Source organism: Lonchura striata, chromosome 6, assembly GCF_046129695.1.
Source record: "Lonchura striata isolate bLonStr1 chromosome 6, bLonStr1.mat, whole genome shotgun sequence".
In the NCBI taxonomy this organism is placed as follows: domain Eukaryota; kingdom Metazoa; phylum Chordata; class Aves; order Passeriformes; family Estrildidae; genus Lonchura; species Lonchura striata.
In genome coordinates this window covers 58,386,969-58,413,175 of record NC_134608.1, presented here as the reverse complement: position 1 = coordinate 58,413,175, position 26,207 = coordinate 58,386,969, and the positions used below count along the sequence as shown (strand labels likewise).

Sequence of the window (26,207 nt, the reverse complement as noted above, 5' to 3'; positions counted from 1 at the left end):
ATGGGGATTTTTTTGCATGCTTTTGAGAAAACCAACACTGTAATCAGACTCAATTAGCATGCACAGAGCTGAAAAAGAAGTTAGTCACCTAACATAAATGTGAATGTAATAAACAGTGACAATTCATCATTCAGTGCCAAGAATGATCTGAATCTCTACACAAGTGAGAAGAGTGTCAAAAAATGGGGAAAATAATAATTTTAGCAATCACTCTGCGTGATGAACACATTCCAACAATAATAATGTTTCATATATTTTTTTACTGTCACAGTCTGGCCACTTCACAGTCAAAGTAAGAGATTGTGAGGCACAGCTCAATCTGGGAAGGCACTCGTGCCTTTTTTGGTTGCAGCAGGGAAGATGCACATGTATTCCATGTCAGCCAGAGACACACGTGTGCCTGCCCAGGCAGAAACTCCAGATGCATTTTTCAAGAAACCCCTCAATCAACTTCCAAGAGCTGTTTAAGGCCCCTCTTACCTGCACAACAACCACCTGAATGGACACGTGGTCAGGGAGTCGGATTGGTGCTCGAAAATACTGAGATAATGCAACCAGAAGGTGAAGTATCGCTACGAGACTTTTAGCATGAACAGCTGAAAAAGATATTAAAAGCACAAGTTACAAACTGCAAAGTAACTAGGGCACAGGTTTTTACTTCTGCTTAGGATGTAGGGATTATGGGATACTTTCCTCTTGCCACCTGGAGCCAGGGGCTCTGTCACTGGCTGTAGTGGTCTCCTGCAAGATGCGTCAGCACCAACGCACTACTCTTTACAACATCTGAGTGCCATAGGCTCATGGAGATGGAAATCTAAAGTTAATCCAAAAGCCAGATTTTATGTACAACAGTTTAAGTGCTGTCTCTGCATTCTCCTTGCCTCTCTTTTATTCCTTTTATTTCAATAAGGATTTATGGACTATCAGAAAGATATTTTTGTACTCATAACATGCACTTTTTCATTTTTAAGTGTCACAATGTCTGCAGGATGATAAATGAGCCTGTTTTGGCACAAGCCTTAAGCAATAACTTATTAAACTCAATGACTCAAACATTCCTCATGAAGCTGTTCTAGTTCTGCTATTGAAGCTTTTTTGCAGCGGGTTTCATATATGGGTAGTTAACACTAACACAACTTACAAGATATCAAAAGCCAAACTGTAGGAAATCCTTGATCAAGTATCAAACCATTGGCATGCATGTGGATAATTTCCAATCCTTATTATTGCCTTTCTTCTTCTTCTAATTTGTTTTTGCATTCATCAAAGTAGTCTTCCTAAAAGATCTTTGACACTGCCATGCACTTAGGTTTTTTGTACTTGAACTAATCATTAAGTGCTACCTTACTGCACTGCTGAAACACAACCAGATTCACTAAAATATCCTTCTTCATAATCTTACAGTGCAAGTCTCAGCTATGCCATGGAGATAAACATTCATATAAAATGTGGCATTGCTGGCAAATGCTGCTGGAGTGCCCATGGTCAGGGATGAGGTGCTTTAGCAGAACACTACAAAGATGTCTGTCTGCCTACCACTGGTGTGTACTACAGCTGGACACAGCTGCTGCTCTCTATTTCTACTCCAGCTCTAAAACACATATAAAACATTAAATTTAAACTAGGAGTTAAATTGTCAGGCCACTCCAAACACCCCACCTCCAGCTGCATAACAGAGAATGAAAGAAAACTCAGGGCAGGTTGAAAAAAGAAAGGGGATAAAAAATTCAGCAGGACCACAGAAAGGGGAAAGTCAAATTGCCAAATGTTCACTCTTCCTCCCTTGAGAAATTTCTCTCCTTCTAACTAACTTGTTGTGAATGGAACAGGATACAAAACTGCTCAGCACAAGACAGGTACAGGAGACAGGGAAAATGTGACATACTGGTGAAAGTATTCACCAGCATGAAATTATTCTGAAAACCAAACTTAAAACAGATTAACAGGCCTAATTTTCTAAAACTGATAACCCACTTTCTGCAACATATATCCACTGAAGTGTCTTGTGTTGGGCCACTGAAGACATTTCTATTAGATACTGCTATGTTCACTCTTAATACAATAGACCAGGAAGGACGCAGAATTAGTCTTGATTAGAGTTTTGTAACCAAAACTAGTGGTTCAGACTTTGCCTGAAATGATCAGAAATATTATTCATATCTGTGTTGCAAATTTCACACAGAGTTCTAGGACCTAAATCTCCTTATGTCCATCTACTGCATTTCTGCAGGTACTTGCCTGTTTCAACAAACCAATTTAGCAACACAAAACTTAAGCTGGCATGCACATGGACTTCAGAGCAAAGCCACCACACTTGGACAGACTCTGAGAAGACACCTAACTGAAACAGAAAAGCACCAGCAAAGAGGACAGAGTGGCACATCTGGAAGTGCCCTTCAGAGCAGTTCCTACCATAAATCCCAGGTTTCAGCCATCCATTACCATTGGATATTTCAGAACCCCAGATGACACCTACGACCTCCCAGCTGTCAACACATGAGAACAGTATAGCAAACACGAAACTTACAGTCAACATTCCACTTAATGCTTCTTGGAGGGAGTTTAAGGGTTTCATTGATCTTTTCAAGCACTGTCTGTAGCTTCTGTTTCTGAGCAATTTCGGACTGAGTAACTTCTGCAACATTAAGCTTCTCACTTTCAAGCTTCTCTGAAGTGATAGAAGAAAAAATGGAGGAAAAAAAATTGTCAGCTCCATGAAGAACACAAAGACATTCCATACACCCAGAGGTACATTCAGGAGACATCAGACTTCCTAATTTTATATCTAAGTTTTTTTCCAGAGCCACTTTCCCTCCACACTTCTGAGCTCTTAAAGTTCACATTCTGCCTTTAGTTACACACTGACAAGGAGAAGGCCAAGTATTGCTCTATGCCACACCACTGGCTAACAAATGTTTCCTGCAAGTCCCTTTAGGAAGCACCAGACTTGGAGATAAGGCCCATTATTTCTATTGCTTCTGGATGAAGTTTATTCTGCATGCAAGTGGCTTGTACAGCAGACCATCAAACCTAGGAAACAGACACCAACTTCATTTCATCAGTCTCAGCCTCCCAGCTTCTACCTCAGAGGCAGGAGATAAAAATTTTACTTGGCCTAGTAGTGATAAAACCAAAGTGATTCTGTATTCATAGAGGCAGAGGATGCATCAAAGAAAGGCAAACAAGTTTTCATGAAAACAACTAAAACCTCTGGCAATTTCCCTCCATGAAACCACAGCCATTTTCTGCACTGAAAATTTGCAGTAGATGTTAAAATACTTTGTGAATTGGTTTGTTACAATTAGTACAGTTGCTATGTATACACGTTTTATTGTTTACCCTTAAAGAGTAAGCAAAGAAAATATAGCAACTCCCTGGTGACAACACCAGAAACAAAATGCTTGGTCACTTACCAATTTAGTTCTACAAAAGAGTATCTTGTTAAGATTTATCTTATTTGGTAAGAGCTGATCTTGTTCCCATCAAAGCCAACTGAGTATCTTCCCAAAGTGGGTGAGCCTAAACTACCAGCCTAAAATAGCACTATTTATTAATCCTGCCTAAGAGACTGCTAACTCCTAATCCTGCCTAAGAGACCACTACCTCCTAATCCAGCTGCCTCCCAATCCTGAGAGCTGCTATCTCCATAAGATTCTTGCACCTCCTCAGAAATTAGTTTGTGCAAAGTCTCACCACAAGACTGAAGATCTAGTAAGCAGAGACCTGATCCACAAGGTATTAAGTGTAGTAGAAAAGATTCCTCTGCAGTCAATAAATGCTAGATCATTGTATGCATGTTTAGAGTCAGGCTGTGCCCAATACACATTTTTTGAATTATGGGTGAAGTCACTGGAGGACTGCCCATGACAATCCAATTGCTCAGTCTGGGCATATCCAGTCCATCACAATATATTCAACAGCTTAACCATTCATAGAAGGGAATAGTCTGTGAAGTCTTTATTAGAAATGCTCACATGATGTTTCAAGATTCATTTAGGATACTGGAAAGAAATTTACTGGAGACTTTATGAGCTGTAATAACTAAGAAAATGGCTTTCAAGCCAACAGTGTAAAAAGCACATGCCAACTTTGCATTAGCAGCTTCTTTTCTCTATCTGTTTCTCAGCTGAAGTTCAGATTGCAATCCACTGGGCACCATTACCTCAGTCATGTTAAAAGCCAGACATCAAACCAGAAAGAAATTCCAACTTTCCAGAGGAACCTTGCGATGAAGAAACTGCAGCATGGAACGAGCAGAGATTAAAAACATCCACCATGGTACTGAGAATGCCCTTGCCTTCAAACTTACTTTCCACTTGTAACATGGTGAAGTTTGTGCAGCCCATATGCAGATAATAAATTTAATTGGAGTGAATACTGTTGCCAAGACAAGAGCCCTTCCTCTGCAGCACTCCAGGCAGGCTTTGTGCTGTTCTCATCAGCTGCAGAGCACCACACGTTGCACTGCAGCCACAAGGGCTGTGCATACAGCCCAATGCTCAGGGGTCTCATAACACAATGCTATTTTTATATCACTTAGTGGCATAAATGTAAGATGATACTGAGGCTCCTGAGCAGGAACAAGAGATCTACTTCTTGACAAAGTGCCTCAACACTGTGCACGTGTGTTTTTTCTTACCAAATAATTTCTGCAATACTTGTCCATCATACAGGTCTTCAGCCAAGTCTTTCACAATAATCCTCTCTCCTACCAACACATCATTAATCCAGTCAATTAATACCTATGTGGGAAACACAAATTTGGCAGTATTATACACTATTCATTTCCAATTTAAACCACATGTCATTTTTCTTAGCAGAAATACCAAAGCTGCAGTGGCTCAAAATACATACCTTCAGGAGCAAACAGGAAAGACTCAGGAAGGAGTCATCTGAGGTGGCTGTGCCAATGCACCACAAGGTCTAGACAAACACTAATTAATGCAGTATCTTCTAGATTGAAATTTTTCCCTTGCTTTCAGTAGCATTTTAACATCTTATTGTGAAGCAAAAGGTGCTGAAGTTGATTTTAATGAAGCATCCTGCTAAATTTCTAGCCCCAAGAATCACAAAGACAAGGGAAAATCAGTGTGATCTTTGACTGGGGGTGGGATGGGACAGAGACTCTGGACTCAGGATTTTAATAGAAACTTTTAAGTCTCCCTGTGCCACAACTAGAGAAAGATACTGTTACAAATGACCTCCCCATTTCACTGGGATGTACACATGTGGTTCCAACTAATTAATATCTAACTAGTGCTTTCAAGTGTTCAAGTGAAAGAGGCAGGGCTGGCATTAAAAATCAGTTCCACTTTCCTGACAGGGTTTACATGCTTTAATTACCTTCATTAGCTCTTGTAATTTTGGGTCATTTCTTGAATTTGGATCCACCATTGTTCGGACTTCATTTTCCTCTGGAAGGTTTAAGAGAAAAACATTAGAAACTATCCAAGGCACAACACTTCATTTTACATCAAGTTTTCACACTGAGATGTAAAATTTTTGTCTATTACCTAGCATAGTGTCCTCGGGGTCTAGTTCAAATGGAATGGGACTGAGAGGTAAGTTAATGGCATTTATTCCTTCTTCCTGTAATTCAGACACTAGGAAATAGAAAAAGAAAAGGTTGGTCAAATTTCAACTTAATTTTACTTACTATTTCACTCTTACTAAAAGTAGCATTAATTGTCTTAATTTCTCTATAAGAACATGACTCTACTGCATGTAATTACAGCAATAAAGTAAAGCTAACAAAAATGGGAGGCCCAGCCAACAAACCTTTATTTGTATGAGTACATTTTTCATAGATAATGGTGCTGGAACCAACACAATTACCTCAAATCTTTTCCAGGATGAGGCCTCTTGGCCTCAAATTTTTAAAAGGCTCACTTGCATGTTAATGGTCCTGACATTTTAACACTAATGAACCATTTCAGCTGAGGGAGATGGTTACTGCTCTCAGTATGTCACCATGGCTCTGGAGATGCTTCAAGTTTAGCTCCTCTAGCTGGTCTGGCTGTGTAGCCACCCGCCCAGGAGTCACCAGCTGAGGAACTATTCCAGACTCAAGGAGCAGCTGCAGCACACAGCACATTCTGCTGTCCAGGATGCTGATGGGGCAGACCTGCACTGGAGCAGGCTGCGGGATGCTTCTGGCCTGTGTTCTTGGCCTTTCTTCAGCAGATATCACAGCAGCAAGACACGGTGTAGGATGACGAACCCTCAGAAGGGTTGCCTTAGTGCGGAGTCGAGGTTGAAAAACAACTTCCCCAGGAATGGGGAAGTAATCCAAGACCCCACAGTTTGGAGATGCCAGCAGTTGTCAGGAAATATGGACAAGGTCTTATTCAGACAGCCAAAGTCCCCAAATTCTGCAAAAATCTATGTTCTTGAGAAGAAAAGACCAGAAAGATCCAGAGAAGTGGTGCAAAGGGAAGCCTGTCACTTGTTCTGTGCCCAGTACAAGCCAGAGCAACTTCGCTCATTCCTCTGGGTGACCCAAACTTTAATAGGTTGCAAAGACAAAACCCTTCCAAAACTGCCCAAATATGCCTCCCTAACAGAGGGCAAGAAATACCAACAAGCCAGCTCACAATCCTGTGCTGTACAAGAACTCCCAGCACTGAGCAGGGAGGGAACCAGAGCGGGGATCACACAAATTTGCTTTGTGAACAAGAAATCAGTGCAAAGCTGATTTACCAAACCAGGAGAGGGGCTCACTGTCATATCCATGATCAGGAAGTAATGCTGCATCGACCACTTAATTTCCAGTGCACACACCTTCAACAGAACTGGTCCTTATCTCATTGTGCCAGTCAGAGTTTAAACTTAAATAACTTAATCCAACAATCCTACATATGGCCTAAAGATTCAGGCATTATCCACAGCTTCTGACATTGTACTGAAATTTCTGACTTATGTGCAAGATTCACCATCCAACAATTCAAATGCACTAGCTGATGCTTTCCTCAGTTTATTCTGAAAATTATAGAGACAATTTGGCTTTTAAGCAAACAGAGAACTACTCTAAAGATCTTTTGCCTCTGCCCTCATGGCTGCCTCATAAGCTAGCTTTACTTCCCTGGTGCAGTAAGTATAGCTAAATTCTCATGAACATTGTGATCATCAGTCAGTTGGTGCAATAATAGGACTTAGAAATTTCCAAATATTTTCTATGCTTCATGAAATGTTTTGTGGTCTGCCAGATGAAATGTTTCTGTGCATGCTTCAAGCATCTCTGTAGCTGTATTCAAACATCTATGTAAGACTCACAGCAATAATGGCTGCTAGAATGTTTATAACTTCTAAGGGTACAAAAATAACTGAAAAATTCACTACCTTCAACACTGAACCCATAACTTCACTCCACACACTCATCCTGCTTATGTATCTGTAACATACAAATAGTGAGCAGCTCTAAAGAGTTATAAACTGATGCTGACAATAATAGTTCCCTTGATTGCTGCATATTCTCATAGTCTCTAAAACTGATGGCTGAAAGCAATGGACCAAATTAATCCCTCATGTAACTCCACTGAGTTCTGAGGAGTTACAGCAAGGATGAAGTTGGTCTAGTATGTACAATCTCAGGAACTGCTTGCACATTAAATAATGGCAATTGTTGAAACTGCTAGCACTCCTTAGAGAAAATCACTCTTGGTTTCTTGGTTTCATTAACCTCTTTGATTTTTGGGGGTTTTTTTTGGTTCAAAATGGTTATGGGCAAATGTCAGTGGGTAGAAAACTTCCCTGTGGAGGTCCTTCTGCTCTGAAATGTTTAGCTCATGGAGGACTTCACACCAAGCTTCCTAGGCAGAAAATGTGGGATTTTGTCACATCAGTCCCAAGGAGGAGCATAGTAAATAAAATCTAATCAAGCCAAGTGCCTCCACTGAACTCTCCTGGCCCAAAGGGCTGGATGCTCTGCTTGAGTGAGACACACTGGAGAAAGCAGTCAGCTCATTTTCCAAGTGAAGGACAGTAGTGAAAGCTTTTGGTTCCTCTCTCCAGGGAGCAGCTCGCTGGCAGAGCTTGTTGACAATTCTCTAGGGAGACTGAGTGGACCTTTCAAGGTTGAAGGTTATGTAAGGAATTTTTACAAGGCCCTGTACTGAACTTTGCCATACCTGTCCTCTAACGTGCACAACATTCTACCTTTAATAAAGTGACCTCCATCATTTTCTCAGAGAAAATAAGAGAAAGCAAACAAACCCCTGCCACATCTTTGCATGAAAAGTGAACATAAAATACAAATAAGACAATAATAAATATACAAGGGGAACTAAAACATTAACGTGTTCTAGAATGCAAGTGTTATATTTACTGCACAGCAGGGGCTAAGCTCTGCCTTCTGTACACAGCTGTAAGCACAGACAATTTGCACACCTGCCAGAACCATTTGCAGAACCTACCCACCACACCTCCAGATGATCCACAGATCCCAGATGGACCCAGTTTTTAGAGAGGACAGCTCCACCTCAGCCATGCTTACTGCAGTGGACAACCCATGCCCCGGGCTGGTATTAGTCTCATAACAAAGGCTCCTCCTGCCCTCCTGTCCCCCACAAGCAAAAAACATGATGGAGAAACCCTGAGACTGACAGCATCTTTTACATTTTTTTTCCCCCCAATACTGAAGAGCAAAGATTTAACTGCAGATTACTAATATTACTAAATGGAGCAGGTAAGCACATGCATTATATCAAGCTGTATGTAAACTGAGAGAAAATGTCTTATGTAGTATAGCCTCACTTTCTAAGACTTTCTATCAAAAAAATACCATGACAAATCACTGCTATACACTTAGGTGTTTATAGAGCAACCACAAATATGTGATTGAGGCTAAGAGTTTGCATACCACAGTTTCAGTAGAGGAGTCCATTTTTCAGCTGCTTTTCATTAATTTGTTTTAATTAATTTTCATGGAAATCACTTCAACAACTTAGTATTTTAATAAAAAGAAAGAACACAGTATTGGGGCAATTTTTGCAGCAGCAGAAATTAACATAACATAATCCAATTTCTTTAAATACTTTGAGGAGTGGCTTTGGAGCATCATTAAGAGCTGCACTCCAAGCCTTACAGTGCAAGGCAGCAGGAAGGGAGGAGGGGATGGGATGTACCTGCAGCAGCTCATCTCTGCACTGGGAGCTGTGGCAGTTCCTGTGAAGGACAGCATCCAGGGCTGTGTGCTGGGCACAGGGCATGCTTGGCCACTGGACAAGGGCAGCAATTAGAGCTGAGACCCCTTTGTGTTCTCACCCTCTGCTGTGACCCAGATCCAGCCCAGTTCATCAGCTACCACGGGGCTTATGCTCATCGTGCTGGCATTGGGAAGATTAGGGACTACATCTCTTTGGGCATGGCAGCAAAATCCAGTCCTTCAGGGATTTTTTTTTTCAGTCACCATGCTGAGTGGAACTGGGGGAATGCGCTTTTAAAGCAAGACCCTGAAAAGCAACAGCTACATCCAGGCCAGACAAATCTCTGTGCGTTGGCAATGTGAAAGTCCCAGTTTTAACTCTGCATGAGGGAATGGACATTTCTGCTCAGACTTCTGATTCAGCTCCACGTGCCAAATTTCTTATGATGTAATCAAGTGCAACTCCACTGCTATCAGCTGTCAACAGACTTCCTCCCACCATGCCAGCACCAAATTTGGCCCCAGAGCCGGGGAGCCCCTGTATCAACAGCAACTACAGCAGCTATTTTAAGCTGGATGGAATTCTTACTGTTTTAGATGCTCTAGGATTACGAGGTCATAAACCTATGCTATCAAACCCAGGCGTGTGCTCCGAGGCAGAGCCTGCCCTGGATGTGTGCATCCAGCTGCCATTGGAGCTGCACATCTGAGAGCGCAGCGCTGCCCATACGGTTCACATTGCCTTAATCCCTTCAGTACATGCAGCCTGTTGCTCCACATTGTATTTATTAGACAGTTTCATTTGGGTTTTTTACTCATTTATTTTGTGTGCTTGAAGGCTTTTTGCTGCCCTATTTAGTATTCAGGGCTTGGAGTTATTCTGATTTGAATGAAACACATCTCATTATTTAACTGAGCTCAGCAATGCCACATCACCCAGTGTGGTTTAGATGTATTTTATATCCATCAGAAGAATCATGAAACAAATACAACAAGATGCAGAGTAAAACAGCCTCTCCTCTGAGTGCTGCAGCCATGTCTTCCCCATGTAACTGTTCCATACTTACAAAATTAAAACTAGTGAAGTGCTATGACAGGAATGGATGAATCCTGAAACTGTGCAATTAACTAGAACCAAACCATTTTAGAGGAGCCCAATGCCACACTGCTTCTAACCCCAATCTTTCAAATCCAAGAAGTTTAGATAGATCCATATACACCTACAGACATATATACACACATAACATTTCTGCAGGTCCTCAATTTTCTTTCTTTCTCTAGCATAAGAGTTTTACATTCAAGCTCCTCAGCATTTTTAAGGTTTCACATACATTGAGTTGGGGTTTTTTTGGTTTTTTTTGGGTTTTTTTTGTTTTTTTTTTTTTTGGTTTTTTTTTTTTTTTTTTTTTGTTTTTTTTTTTTTTTGCTTTGTTTTGGTTTGGTTATTGTTTTGGGGGTTTCTTTGTGGGTTTTTTTTGGTTTGGTTTTGGGTTTTTTTTGTGGAAGCTGAGATTTGCGGACATTCATATGACTCCAAGAGTTGAAGCTTTCTATAAGAAAATAAAAATCTCTCTGATATTTTAAACTGCTACAGTAGGCAGCAGCTTTACATGTCATGTCTCTATCTTAAGCTATTTTTTCCTGGAACAAGCACCATTTGGAAGGCTAGCTGCAGACATCATATTGTCAGAATAACCCTAGATATTTGCATGTATGCCCACATTCAAATATGCTATGCTACATACATTTAGACATGTAGCCAGAAATTACAGCCAGTTTAGAAAAATGCTGATTTTCAGCACGATATGCCTTCACTGTTCTTCTATAAGACAAACACTCAATTATAGCTGAGCCAAATTTAGATGAATCAGGTTTTGGTTTCACATTCCCTTTATTGGGTGTAAATTTCTGGTAAAGGCCCATGACCTCGATGGTTTGCTTTTGTAACCATTCGTGCACAACAGCAGCTTTAATTTTTCTACTGCCTGGATAGCCTGAATGCAGACTTGAGTGTAAATGACTGTATCCACACAGATCTCAGTGGATTTGTGCTGATTTATACCAGCTCACTGGCTCAGCATGACTCCTGTTCCCTCTCACATACTCCAGTTCTATAAACTGATATAATTCCAGGGGGGTAATTCTGGATGTATAATGGTAAACGAGTAAACTGACCAAAATTACTTAAGACAGCTATAAAATGGGAGAAAAAAAGAAAACAAAAACATGTTCAGAAAGTCATAATTCAGGCTTCTACAGAATTATACTATTTAGTCAAGCAAACTTACATAATTATTTTCTGGGCCATCTATCCACAATGTTAATTTCTAGTACCTGTGCATGTGCATCCAATACATCCACAAAGGGAAAAGAAAGTATTAATCTAAAATAGTACTGCCTAATTTTCTGGAATACATAATTCATTAAACATGGATTCTGGCAGCTCAACTTTAACTCTGAAACAAAAGAAATCCACACAAAAGACAATAAATCTGCATTACACATGGTATTAAAATGATCCAATGGATTTATAGATGTTTACAAGTTTGCAGAGTGTGACACAGCGTCCACCAGAAATTTGATATTCACAGCACAAAACATCATAAACATATGTCTGCAACTACAAAAGGGCCTTTTTATGTGGGGATCATTGTTAAAATTGTCTTCAGAACATAAACCTTAAGTTGTAAATGCTACTCCCCATTTATTCTCCAAGACATAACAAATGAGGGAAGAAAAGCAGAGATATGTTTGTAATTGAAAATGTTTCTCAGGAAATGATCTGTACAGGAACATCATTCTCATTCCATTAACTGCTGACTCCAAGCCAACCATTTGTAGAAGTAAATAAATATGCAAACTGGCTGACAACAATGTGCCTGCCTTTAATGTTTCTGCATTAGTACTCAGCCTCCAAAAAAGAATCTATTTTCTTTTCTCATTTCTCCATTAAACCAAACATGGCATGCACACAAAAGGAATAGGAGTAATGCTGTTCACAATAAAAGATGGGAGAAATGCAATGATTTGATTTTCATGTATGCAAAACAAATTAAATGCCTTTTGCCTTGAACTTTCTCTGAAGTCCAAAACCACAGTTCAAGTACTTTGGCGATTAGTTTGCTGTTCCTTTCTTTTTTTTGCAATTGGCAGGGAAAATACCTCTCCACAGACAGACAGATGTCTGGTTTGGGTAGGTAAAAAACAACAAATCAGGAAGCAAACTCAGCCCTTTTTCAAAAGAGTACATGTGATTCTCTTTTGCCAGCTTCATTAAGCCTTCCATGCTTTCTCATTTCATTTGGGATGAAGGTTCTTTCTCAGAATTTCCTTCTAGTTTCTAAGAGGTAACAAGCAGTGAAGTGCCAAGCTAACACAGATGCCAATCATTCCATTCATTCCTTCTGCACATCCTCTCAATACAGTCTTTTAAAATACCTAAGCAGTCTCTGCAGACATTTTGAAAATCCTGTCACCCTACAGGAGGTGTTTAAAACCCTTCTGAAAAATCCCAAAAGGCAATTTGGGGAACAAATAGAGACAAGAGTTCAGTTGATGCTGGTTCCTATTCCCACTGAAGAACAAACCATGCATATGAGAAATGAGGAGACCATTCCAAGTTCTTATCAAAATGTGCTGTGTGGGATCTGATCCCAAAACAAACTCCAAGGAGCCTCAGATACTTTGGTAGGGTGTTTGTGCAACAGGCACATACAGGTTGTTAGCTGGTCTGCATGTAGTGTCCCTACATGCAAAATACTTTATTGAAACAAATCCTTTGACAGCAAAGTACTTTATAGAAACAAATCCTCTGACAGCTGAGATTTCCTATTTACTGAGGTATGTACTGAGAGATCTCTGAACCAATTTACTGAGGGATCTCAGCAAACACAGAGTACTCGGGGCCATACAGGGAAGAAGGGAAAGCATTTGTATCCTCCTCACTGACATTTTGATATTTATCAAGTCACAACAAATCTACAGGTAGCAATACCCAGAAGAGAGGCAGACAGAACTCTTGGTGCAAGCAGAGGCAATTGTCTTCTTACATGCTCACCAGCTTGCTGCAACAATTTTTTCCAAACATTGTGGAGTGGAGAAGCAGATTTTACAGGGCTGACTCGCCTCATTTTGTGAATCACTAACCAACCAAGAGCAGCTATTCCAACATCAACAAGAAGCACTCATGCAGAGAAGACAAAACCAAGGATCTGTTCCAAGAAGTCTTTCCCAGCTCAACAAGTTCTAGCTATTCCTAAGAGAAAACCCAAAAATAACTCTCAGGAATGTGAGGGCACATTAGTAGCAAGCTGAGGATTTCCTGAATTTCTTGCTCTTTTCTTCTTGTGTATATAAGCCTTGTTTCTGAAGGAGAAAAAGTTAGGAGAGACCCACTGCATCTCAGTAATCTAGATGAGTGCTTTTTCTTGAAAGAAATAGAAAAATGACTACTTTTACTGGAAAGTTACAGCTCCTTCTCAGAGACTACAAATTGGTTTATGTGTCACACATTGGCCCCATTTTTAAACTGCAGTTACTAGAACTACTTGTGTTTTGAGATAAGCATCTCATAATCTTCAAAGAAAGACGCTGTGACTAAGGATTAAAAGATTTTTAATAAGTGGCCAAGCATTTCTACATCCCAGAAGGAAAAAAACCCCAAAAACAAACAAACAAACAAACAAAAAATGTTAGTATCTTATGAGAGCTTCTCATGCTTCAAGATTTCTTTACTATCAAAATCAACCAGGATGAGGTTTGGGGTCTACACCAAGGCTGGAGAAACAGCAAACACAACAAAGATGGGATAAGAGTCACCTCAAGAAATTAAAATAATAATGAATACAAATATGTAGATATATTACTTATTTGCATAACTGGCAGTTTGCAGTCCATTTTTTGCTGCCTTCTGTGTCAATCCTGAGTATCTAACCATGGTTCTCAGATTCAGGAGCAGAACCGACTTGCAACATCTAATTCTGTTTTTCCCCTTGACTTAAAATTGATTTTCAATTTCTTGCCATGTTTAATATTTGTGCCTAACACACAGAGATGGTTTCTTAAAATACCTGCAGTATGTCCTAGGGAATTGGAGTTTGTAGTCAAGGATAGAATCAGGATCTAATTTGGAATTGGGATCTAAAGACAGGCCTTCAACATGGTAAAAAGAGGCTGTGGCTTTGGCTGGATCAACAGAAACCCAGCTACATTCTGAAAGAAAAAGGGGTGGATTTGGTAAAAGGCTGCAAATAAAACTTTAAAATGGAAGAAATATATTTTCGAGCATCCTAAAAACTAAACTGCCCTTCAGGGTTCTCTTGGCCAATGTTGAGGTTAACGTGCATTTGACAGCAGAAAAGCTTCAGGTTTTGATGCTACAGCAAGGCCCTGAGAAAAGGGAAAATTCCTTATTTCATATGAGTGTGCATTATCAAGCTGCACACTCATACGTATGGAGCCCCTCTGCTTTTGCCAGCCATACAGTACTAAGGGCTAGCTCAGAGATGAGAAAAGATGTATCAGGGCTGTCTGTAGAAATCCCTGGCTGCAGGGAGGACTTTGGTCAGCTGGCATAAATCACAGTGTGGTGTGATCAATAGTGTAGCTGTGCTATCCTCCTAAAACACACTTACACAAACGTGCAAGACGATGATGATGCAAGACAGGACTTTGGTAGCACAAACTAGAAATTGTGTTTGGCTTAGGAAAGCAGACTTTGTTCTCAATTTGCACAGGAAATAAATCAACACTTCCCAGCCTAGGTTTTCAAATCCCTTAATCAGAATTAATTCATTTAACAGAAGAAAACAGCAGTATCCTCATTCTGCAGCATAGAAAAAAAACCACAATTCTAGTTTAAAGAATACATCTACATGTTTCCTTTCTGGAGACAAATTGCACTTGTAAAATGGACACCTGGCACTTAAAATACAGCTTTAAAAGCTCATCTGTAATGTACATTAGCCTGACAGAGCAGCCAGAATACCTGTACCTTTTGTTTTCCAAACCCCTGTCATGGCAAAGAAAACACCCTTTTTTCCACATAAACCAGTAATGATTTTCATCCAGCCCTATGGCTTGCCCTTCCTGGGCCCTGCCTGGTACCCTCTGTGCATTCCTAATTTTGCTTATTTCCTTACAAAATCAAACAGCTGCTCCATCTTGCACATGCCCTGTCTAAAACAAATCACCTGACTGAGCTGTTCATCTGATTGAGGTGTTTCTCTGAAGACCAGCATGGTAAGGGTAAAGCCCCAGCTCTGAACTGCACATGCCCTGCCACTGTCTCTTCCAAGAGATCTCAAACACGCTGGAATTTTGGAGCAGCACTTGCTGGCACCTGTCAAGAGCTGTCAGACAAGAGAAACATCCCTGTGTGAACTTCTACCTGCTAAATGCATTTCCTGAGTTGCTGTCATTGCCAATGTATCAATTTCATCATGAGGAACAATAACATCAACAGTACCTGTGGATGTATTTCCCATCTTACTAAACCTGCAACTCAATCATCAACATAAATAACCTGAAATGGGTTTTACTCTATGGCACTAACTCATTTAGAGTTTCCCCAAATAATCTGCAGCCTTTGGCTTTGATGTTGTGAGTTTGTGTTATTATTCCTCTTAGAAAGTGCAGAAAGCACCATGAAGTTTTCATTTTAATAATCATGAATATTAAAACTTACTGATTGCATAACACATTTGAAAATTGCTATCCCAAGCATGCTTTTGACTACAAATGACAACTTGCCCTGAGTGGGAATTCAGCTGATAAAAATCACTATTTTCACACTAGAGCCAGTGTTACCCAAAGACTGCAGTTGTACCAAAATGAAGCTAATAGAAACATATAATCTTATGAAACATCACAGGACAAAACAGCTAATTCTATTTAATACTGCAGAAATACTTCCATGGAATAACATTAACTATTAAAACACTGCTGTATTTTCTTCTTCTTGTACCCATTAAGAACAAAGTCTGACAGGAGTAAGAAGAAAATAAACTCTCATTCTTACCTTCAAAATATTACAAACCAAAAATAACTACCATTGCAAAAATACAGGGTCAGAAAGCAATAACCAGAAAAGCAAAATGAGTCAGTCTGGGCTCTTACCTTTAGGGCAAAATGCTCCACAGCCCATGGTAGGGTCGCTGGGCCACCCTCATAGTGCATCCCAGGGGAATTGCAGCCCTTGAGGTGTTTGAAGCCCCTGGCAGGGCCCTGCACTGCTGCTCTTCAGAGGAGCTGGTTTAGCTTTCCAGCCTGTTTTCCACCAGAATGGTCCAAGCACATCCCAACTCCTGGCTCAGAGCATCGCTTCAGAGCAAGCGACTGACTGCCTATATAATTTAATATGATGCCACATGAGACTCATAGACCATCTGCAAAAGAAACTAAATCTGCTTTTTGCAGCTTGGTGAGTTGTGCTCTGAAGGCTGGGATGCAGTTTTGGTTGTGTGCTTTTGTTATCAGTCATACAACTAAACAAAGTGCTCAAAGGGCAAGTGCAAAACACATGTTTTTAGCAATCCCAGTCTGTTTCTGTTCTGGGTAACTTGTACCTTTTCCTCTTGTAACTGAATAAAGTCACAGGTCCCCTCAAAGCACAGGAAGTCTATGCATAAATACTGCAACATCGGATGGGAAATTTATTTTTCTTTTTTTTTTCTTTTTTTTTTTTTTGTTGTTGTTTTGGTTTGTTTTTTTGTTTGTTTTTGTTGTTGTGAAAGGAAGTCTGATCAACAGGAGTTACTTGAATCCTGTTGTCTGAATTGAGATGCAGCTATGATATTACCAAATATTACCAAATTCAGATCCTGATCACAGCATTCTTTTCTCTACAAATACTTCCCTACTGAAATAATTAGCAACACTCACATGGAACAAGGACTAAGCCCTGAAACAGGCAAAAGCATATAAAAAGCTAAAAAGCAGAGGAAAGGAGAGGTATGAGCCATCAAAAAAAAAATAAACTACTGGTAAGAAATAAACCAGTTTTATGGTCTATCAGCTCTTCCAAAGGGGGACAGTAATGAAAACGTCATCTAAAGCAATTACTTACTTGGGCTAAAAATGAAATTCCTATGAAATTTTCTACAGACTAAAACTTTTCAGAAGCTATAAAATGTCTAAGTGCTTGTTTCAACTCCGAGTAGGAGGAGGGAAGTGACACATCCCTGGCTCATTTCTAAGTCAGGGAAAGTAGTTACCTTTCTAATTTCCAATGGAACTCCATTTAAAATACCTGTGCCAAAAGACAAGTATGGAGAATGGAGTGGTATTTACTGTTTAGGGTTATTCAGCTGTGCTACACAACATTCATCCCCCAGGTTTCATATCAGATGTGACTCCTTGCAGGAAAAGTCTCAGAGCTCTCATCAGTGTTCTGACATCACATTCTTTGCCAGTTCTTCTAAGGAGTCACACAGATAACACACTGGTCTGCAGCTTTTGGGTGACTCCTAAAAGCAGCTTTTCCCTGCCAACATTTCTATTTCATGCTGCACTCACAAGTAGTAATGGGGGTCCCCATTCTGACTCCTGGAGTCCCACTGCCTTCCGGCACTGAAAATCTGCATTGCTGGACTGCTGAATAACAGCATTCAATTACAGACTACACTGAGATGGCAGTTCTCTACCAAGCTTTCCTTTTCTTAATTTCTGAATAGAATCGTAAGTGTCCCACATACTTTATTATGGCAATCCTGTTTGGGACACAAGTACAGCTAAAGGAAAACAATGCTTCACTTGAAATATCAAGAAGGATGCTGAAAATTATTATATATTAAGAAAATTCATTAAGTCTGAAGTCACAGCTACCTGCATCATCAATTCAATCTATTTTATAAATGATTATTTACATCTGTTCATAAAGTGGTATTTTTTTGGCATGCACAAAAGTAGCTATTTTACAAGAAATAGTAAATTAAATTTGTTTCTTTTACACTGAGTTTTTATACCTATAGAAGCAAACAAAAGATCATGCCTAGGTAATAGGTGAGGTTAGAGCAGAGTAAGAAAGCTGCAAATTACCTAAAGCAGCGCTCTTTTCTCAGACGGTGTAACAGGGCAAGAAATTGAAAACTTCAGCAGGTCTGAAGTGCACAGCCTGGGGACCCCGTAGAGGAATTTCTACTCCTTCTCTCTGCAATTCATTTTCACTTGCCACAAAGATAAACTCAAGCAGGACTTGATTTCTAATTCATGTAATATGACAACAACAACACCACCTTTCAAAAAGCCTGCGCATTTCTCCCTTCCCTTAGCAGAGATCACTGCAGGGAGAAAATCCAGCACATTGCTAACATGCTTGGGGTCTAGAGTTTCCCAAACTCTTCCTAAGGGCTCATTTTCAACCGTGCAATTTTCAGCTTTGTAAAAACAGAAATATAGCTAGGGAGGACTAAAGTCTTATTCAAGCCGTTTTGGCCATCAATACAGGAAACAATTCAAAGGCAACATGACACTGATAGCTTAATTTGTGAAAATGGATAAATACTGGATCTGCCACATAGCACATTAACCCATGTAACAAATAAATACAGAAATAGCACTGCAATACTTGGTTAAAAGGTTTTGGTTCACAGAGGAGGAAATTCAATTAAAGCATGTAATGTCAATTACTGTCATTTGTAATTTTATTTTGCTTCCCTAGAAACAGTACAGATGCAGGATTCTAAAGTTACCTGCATGTTTGATGCAAATAGGATAAAATTATCTAGGTTCTGAGAAAATCCAGATAGTAGTAGGGAAAAAGCCCACAGTTTTACCTAACCTCACTTGTAGATCTTCTTCAGAGTGCTGGCCACATGAGAACTGACAAGCCTTCAATTTAAACACGTAAGCCAACAACCCAGACCTGAAACAGGACTTTTATGTTTCAAAAACGATGTTAAGTCATCAGAAGGGCTGGGAGGAGAGCAACTGCTTAATTCTCAGCTACTGCAAATGGGCACAGCCTTACTAAAGCCAACAGAAGATAGCAGAAGAGAATTTGCCTTACTGTTTATATTGATTGATTCCAATTGGAAAATTACAGGGTCAGGTCCTTAATGCTTCTGTCTCCCTCACTCTGCTCTGTGTAAAAGTGACAGAGACTAAAACCCACGTGGAATACTCCAAGCATCCCACCAGCACAGAAACAAACATTGCCAAATCTCATCAGTCCCTTTTCCCTCCTGCCACGGGAAATGCGCTGCAGCACCAGCACCCAGGTCTGCTTTCACTTCAACAGCTTTGCAGCAGCAGAGCTCAGTGCTGCACAGAAGCATCCTACCCACAGCATATTCTGCTGAAGTCAGGAAATAATAAAAAAAAAAAAATAATTAAAGTTACTGTTGGTGAAATAAATGCCAAACATCTTTCTACCTTGCAAACTACAATATGAGGTACACCAGAACTAGCAGAAAATCTGATGTAAAGACCTCCAAGCCATTTTCCTTTAGGCATCACCACTTCTAAATATGGAAGCATCTTGCCTTTGAAAACCCATACTTTCCTCAACAGTGTAATGCTACAGTAAAAGGATGACTAGAATTATAGGAAAGAGCTAACAAAAGAAATACTAAATCAATCAGATGCTTTCTTATGCCTCTAAATGATACACATAAATCGTGTCTATCAGGTTCCCCCAGGCTATTTCAGGAGCAAGCAGAACACAAAATGATGCAGATTCATTACAAAAAGTCTAAATCTAATCTACCTGAATTTAAAATGCCAGGAATAATGTAAATGGAAGAAAAGATGACAGACCTTGCATGTTATACATAAGCAGAAACGAGAGTCATATAAACTGCGAGTCACACAAAGTGCTCATTTACCAAGAAATTACAGGTGAAATCCCTGGCAGTACCAACATCTATTGGTGTAACTGCAGTGAGGAAAGAAGTGTCCCCAAACTGCCTTTGTGCCTTCCTTGCCCTCCAGAGGACGACATGAGCCTGGCATGTGAAGCTTCAGGGGTGGCACTGAGGGTATGGGTGACATTTAACCTCCCCTCTCCACTCTCCAGGGCTAAAATCCAAAGGTGAAGAATTCCAGCACAGGCTGTATGATGCAAAGGGAGAAGGTAGATACCAGAGTTATATTTTTAGAAATAAATTAAAATTGTGTCCTTCCCAAATAATACATGAATGCTGACAAAAGTCATTTAAAAGGGTCAATCCCAGCTAGATCTAGGCTGCAAATGCAAGAAAATTAGACTCTTGAAAAATAAAATACTACTGATGTGACACAGTTCACCTATAATATAACTGACATGGCAAAAAATACATTGACAAGAACCTGAGGAACTCCAGCTCTTACTCTTACTTGCAATGCACCTTGCAAGGTCCAAATGTTACTCAACACAGGCAGGCCCATTGCCTTTTTCCCTTAACTCACAGGAGAAAGAAAAGGATGTTATACCTACAAATACACACACTTTTTTATGCCTCATATCATAAACAACATCTTTACTACAATACATGCACATGAAATTGGATAATTTGGAACACTCAATAATACAGCCTCTCTCTCTTAACAGGCCAGGATCATTCCCTGCCATTCAGTTAAGACACATTCAGGTCTAAAACCTTCACCTGGTGCCAGACTTCTTGACTGCCCATGTGCTGACATTTTAAACTGAATGCAGGAATAACTCTCCTCTCATTTTCTTAGCTATGCTGGATCAAAATCTAAACATCAGCAACGCTACTGAAAATACAAAACCAACCTCAGAGTCAACAGAATCTCAGCAGCATAAATGCAGTATTGCAGATCAGACCTAAATCATAACTCCTGCTGATTTCTCTTGTGACACAAAATAAATAGGCAACACAATTGATGACCCAACAGTTTACTCAGTTCTATGACATTATTTCTCAAGTGGAAAAAGTACTGACTTTCAGGGATGCACTAAGCTGGCTCAAAGTTTGTGCCAGAGCAAGAGGAAAAAACCCTCGATTTATAGACCTGCACATTAACAAGTGCCTCTTTCTTGTTACTCTCTCTCTGCCTTCCATTTAGAGTTCATGTTACTGGAGTTGGATTTCCTCTAGGCCTGGGCGCTAATGTTCAGTGCCTGCATTACAACCCCAGTTCCACTGGAGATTCCATTTCCAGAGTCCTGCCAAGCTGGCAATACGGTTCCTGAGAGACTCCTTTGCCTGACATGCAGTAAGCTATTTATTGACACACCACTGTTCCCATTCAGTTCTGCACCTAAGCACTGAACTGGATAGCAGTTCCATATGTTGGATCCGTTACACTTAGCTGGAAAATTATATTACTTTGGGTAAATAAAAAGCTAAGAGCAGCAGGGAAAATATCATAAAAATGCAGCCGAATTTGTTTCATCCTGCCTCCATCAGCAAATTTGGTCTATGACCTCTGCGTATGAGTCATGCAAGTGCTTTAAAACTTGCAGTGATTTATATTTTCAGGATAGGAAGTTCAAGGCTTATATTTCTACTCCCCTACCATACATTATTATTCGTTATACACGATTTCTTGATAATTATCTATCTAAAATATACAGGCATCTTTTTTTCCTACTTCGTGGTGCACATTAACCAAAACCATTCATCTCAATAACCAGTCTCTGGGTTCTTGGCAGAGTAGAGCTGAATGTGTAGGTTATTCCTGGAACCATACTAGGCTGATGTTCTCATCATAGTTTTAGTCATGGAAACAGGCTTCCACCAAGACAGGCATTGTTTGTTAAAAAGGAAATTCCCAGCTTATCTGTGAGAAACGAGGAGTAATAGGGTACACCAGTTTAAAATGTAATATTTGCATAGGGCTGTTCATTGGAAGGCTTTAGTCTAATCTACAAATTCTTTGCAGCTCTGTCTCTTCAGCACTTGCCTCTGTAGGATATTTCAAGACAGCAAATGCAAAGTGTCTCACTCATCAGAGTCTGGGGAGTTTGTGTGACACCAGTGTTTATCCTCTTTGCTCTCTTGGGCTGGTCCTGCCCAGACAATGAAAACCTTTTCATCTCATCTCTCTAGAGTACTAACAGAGATCAATAATTCTGCTTTATCAAATGGAAAATCTCTGGGGTCTTGTGAATCATGTGCTGGCAGCTTTATTTAGATGGAAATCTGTGTTCATCCCTGGGAAGCCTTGTTTTATAAAACGATTTTCTGTAACATTTGGACTTCAGTTATCTTTCAAATAATTTCTAGGCTGAATGAGTTAAAACACAGGTGAAGTTTCCCTGCTGAATGATCAGCTCAAGCACAAAACCTGACCTGACAGATCTGGATCAGTTTTAGAAGTCGGCTGCAAAATGTTACATCAGTGAGCAAGTTAATCCTAACGCAGGACCTGAAAGCTTCTGTTTTTCTTCAAATGTTTCCATTTTCATTAGTACTTCAGGGCATGTCAGGCGAATCCTGTCCTTTGTTACTTGTGCAGCCCGCTTGCAATTAAGCTAACAAGTCTGCTGTAGTACAGGATGGTGTCCAAACCCTTTTCATAGCTGTGGTAGCTCAGGAAGAAGAAAGCAAACCCTTAATTTGTCACTGAGGTAAGCATTTATCGACTGTGGGCACAAAGGAAGGTCAACACATCTCTGCTGTTTCAGAACTACAATGGCACTTTAAGCCTCCTGATACCACTTTGATGCAGACAATGGCCATTATCACTATTTCATGAATATGAGAACAGACACAAAGGAAAAAAAAAATATAATTTGCATGCAGCCTCAGAGAAGAAAAGGATTAGTGCTCAGAGGCTGCTGGCTCCCAGACACAGGCTCAGACCCCTTCAGCTCAGTTCCCCACATCCATCACTCTCACCCACTGTCCTGATTCACGCTGGTCACCTCCTCTGCGCTGCTCTCACCTTGTCCATCTCCCCTTCCAAGGTTTGTTATCCCCTTTCCAACCTCCCATTCTGCTGCTGCCCCTGCTCCCCACGGCTTCCCCCTTCTGCACCTACAGCTGCAGGCATGGAGCCAGAGCTGTCACGTCCAAGTGATCTTGTTCTCCAGATCCCATCAGGAGCAGCATCAGATAGGTCAATGATGAAAAGCAGTGTCCCATGTTGTCAATCTAATTTATCAAATTTTGAATGCAGGTATTAAAAATATGAAAATTGACTGTCTCTCATCCCACTTAGCGGCACCTTAGACTGATCATTTGAACTTTGCCTTAGAAATCTGTTCCCAGAGTTAACTGCTCATTTTACATTACATCCTAGAATGAGTATTTTTCACCATCATCTCCAGCCCTCTCTGCTCCCTGTAAAACATTTCTTCCTGTCAATTTCTGAAAAGTCTTTTAACAATATTAGGAAGAGAATCTGGTAGTCTGTGCTTCTAGAAACCAGTGTAGGCAGAACCAAATTTACGCTGGTCACCTCCTCTGCACTGCTCTCACCTTGTCCATCTCCCCTTCCAAGGTTTGTTATCCTAAGCACTGCATAGGCAAAAAAAAAAAAAAAAAACTTCCTGGCTCAATCAAAGCTTAGTTCAAGAAAGGGAAGATGCCTTTAATAGTCAGAGGAATCTAACACCTTGTGAAAGAGGCAGCCAAGCTGTGCTGAAGAGCAAAGAGGAGACTGTCAGTGGCTGGCCCCTCGCACAGCAGACCTGTGGGTTTATGGGTTTATAGGATTACAGCTCTCTCTGCACCAGCAGGGCAGGGAGAGGCCAGGCCAGAGCTGTGCCCCGCCACAGCAGCACCTGCATGCAAATGCAGCAGCATCAGCCCAGGGGCTCCAAAGGGAGCCACTTGCCATAAGTAAATGCACTTTGACAGCAGCTCCTAATAAGAGGAAGGAAATGAGGGAGAGAAAGAAAAGTGATAGGAGACAAAAGGACTTTATAAAACAGGACTTTATTGCTTTCATTTGCAGCATTTTCCCTTTGTTCTGTCGAGCCTTCCAATTCCAGATATTGCACAAAAAAGATACCTGTCTAAAAAAGTTTATTTCAATCTCAAACTGACTTGTAAGATGCTTCACTAATTCAACAGCCCATTATCAGGAGTAACAATGAGCTACCTCTAATTAATTTGGTGCAGCCTTTGCTTCTGATACCAATCAAATCAATATTAATGGGGAGTCTGTGCTCTCTCATTACAGCACAAAAAGGGTACCAATCTTCTCATGAAGATTTTTGGACCATAAACTGTGTTTGAGGTCAGCGTAGCTGGCTTCTTCCCACACCCTTTTTTTCAACCAGGATGGAAAAAAATATATAATGATGTGCTATTTAGTACCTGGATAAAAATCTACACTCGGGCTGCCTACACCAAAAGACTGAAACCAGTTCAATATGAAGAAATCTCAGTCTAAGAAAATAAAGATTTTAGTAGCTCGCACAGCTCAAATTAAACACTTAAATAGGTAACACTAGATATTTCTCATGCTGCCTCACATTTCTCTATTTATTTTTATCTGCAGGATCAGGCGTGTTAGAGAGGGAGGCCTGGTAAGAATTGCCTCAGCCATCATTCTTGGTTACTTACATCTGTGGTCAATTTTCCACACTTTCTTCCATAAAAGGTAAACGAGGCACTGTACTTGCAACAGGATAATCTAAACAATATGAACAATGTTACTGTTGAAGACCATCTGGCTCATCAAGCACAGCTCCAGACTTTTAACTCCTTGAATAAAGTGTGGAACCCCGCAGTGGCTTTTTTTCTATCCAAAATTCATTTTTAAAATGGTAAATGTTGAGGTCCTGGAGGCACCAGGGATTCAGACAGGGAGAAAATTCAGTTTCTGGTTTACATCCTTTTTGTATCTTATGTATGTTGCAATCCAGACTACATACAAACACTCAGACATCAAATTTTTCTATAAAAAAAGCCCTCCACGGGCTTCTGGAACTGGTATGTGTGGGGTTGGCGTTTCAGAGGGGAGACAAGAGGGTTAAGTATTTCATAATTCACTTCAACTTAATGGCCTGATTCTGCCACTTCTTTAAAGGTAATAAAAGTCAAAGAAGGGTCACCAGGAATTAGAGGAAAACAGCAGGGAGGGATAAGGGCGAATTCGACCAAAGAGGACTTTTGCTAATTGTACACACAATTCCTTATCTGTAGATAAATTACCAAGTGGCTGCTCTCTGGGAGAAGAATGTGAAAGCAGCGTAGGAACAAAATAACCTGGAAGAGGGCGAGCCAGCAGGGAGAACACAGCGATCCCCAAAGTCCAAAGAGCAGAGGAAGCACTGGAGCTAGTCCTCCGGAGGCCAGCCCATGGCTCTGTGCCTCAGTTTCCCCAGCCAGCCACTCCCAGGGGAGCAGTGCCAGGGCTCACCTCGGCTCTGGAATACAGAACGGCTTACAGCACAGCAGACACACAGGAGTTAAATATTCTTACGCTTCCAAAAGGCCACGGGCTCCAAGACATGCTTGTTTTTAAACTGAGCAACAGAAAGAATTAGATTTTGTCGTGGGTCTCTGTTGGGTTTTTGCTCAGCTCCCTGATTTCTCAATTCTGTGATTTCCCCATGCACGGAGCGGGTTAAAAAAGCCCCTAAGCGTTGGCTGTAACAGGGCAGGGCTTTGGTCCTCAGGAGGGTTGTTATCCTCCAAAAAAGTTTTAATGGCATTATAAAAACCAAACCAAAACAAAACAATAAAAACATCCAAGACAAAACCAAAAACCCACAGCCAACTGGTTGTTGAAATACTTCAATGCCTTTTATTTAATTTCTAAACATATTTTTGGAAAGGAAAGCACAGAAAATGAATTAGACCATAGCTGGATTTTTTCTGTAAACACAAAAAATAATTTTCATATTCCGTGGTTGCTTGCTTTAAATTCTGCATCTTGCTTTAACTAGAAACATCAGCCTATCTGGTTTCTAGGTAGAGCACACTCGGGGCTGAACCTTTCCCTACAGTAAGTTCTTCCAGCCACTCCCAAAAACATGTGCCCACAAACCTTTTTCAAAGTCTACTCTAATTTAGATCTAATTTTCATTGAAGCTAATATAGCATAAGCCCACTGCAATATGTACTGACATACATATGCTGAATTCTTGGCTTACTAAATTATTTTAAGATGCAAGTAGGACTTTTAAAAATTATTTTTAAAGAACTTGTATTTAATATATGCT

The 26,207-nt window shown here is 40.3% G+C and overlaps 1 protein-coding gene across 3 annotated transcripts in view; it reads right to left on the bottom strand.

Moving 5' to 3' along the window:
• Positions 1 to 26,207, bottom strand: part of PARVA (parvin alpha) — a 66,527-nt gene that overhangs the window by 18,019 nt on the left and 22,301 nt on the right. For 2 of the 3 annotated variants that reach the window (XM_077784384.1, XM_021527536.3), the window contains exons 2-6: positions 5,514 to 5,603; positions 5,344 to 5,414; positions 4,640 to 4,742; positions 2,528 to 2,668; positions 481 to 596 (exon numbers count right to left, since the gene is read on the bottom strand). In XM_077784384.1, the coding sequence (XP_077640510.1) occupies positions 481 to 596; positions 2,528 to 2,668; positions 4,640 to 4,742; positions 5,344 to 5,414; positions 5,514 to 5,603 (521 nt within the window). Of the gene's footprint in view, positions 1 to 480; positions 597 to 2,527; positions 2,669 to 4,639; positions 4,743 to 5,343; positions 5,415 to 5,513; positions 5,604 to 16,258; positions 16,570 to 26,207 lie in introns of those variants that run through there. The other variant, XM_021527537.2, reaches the window with a different exon arrangement.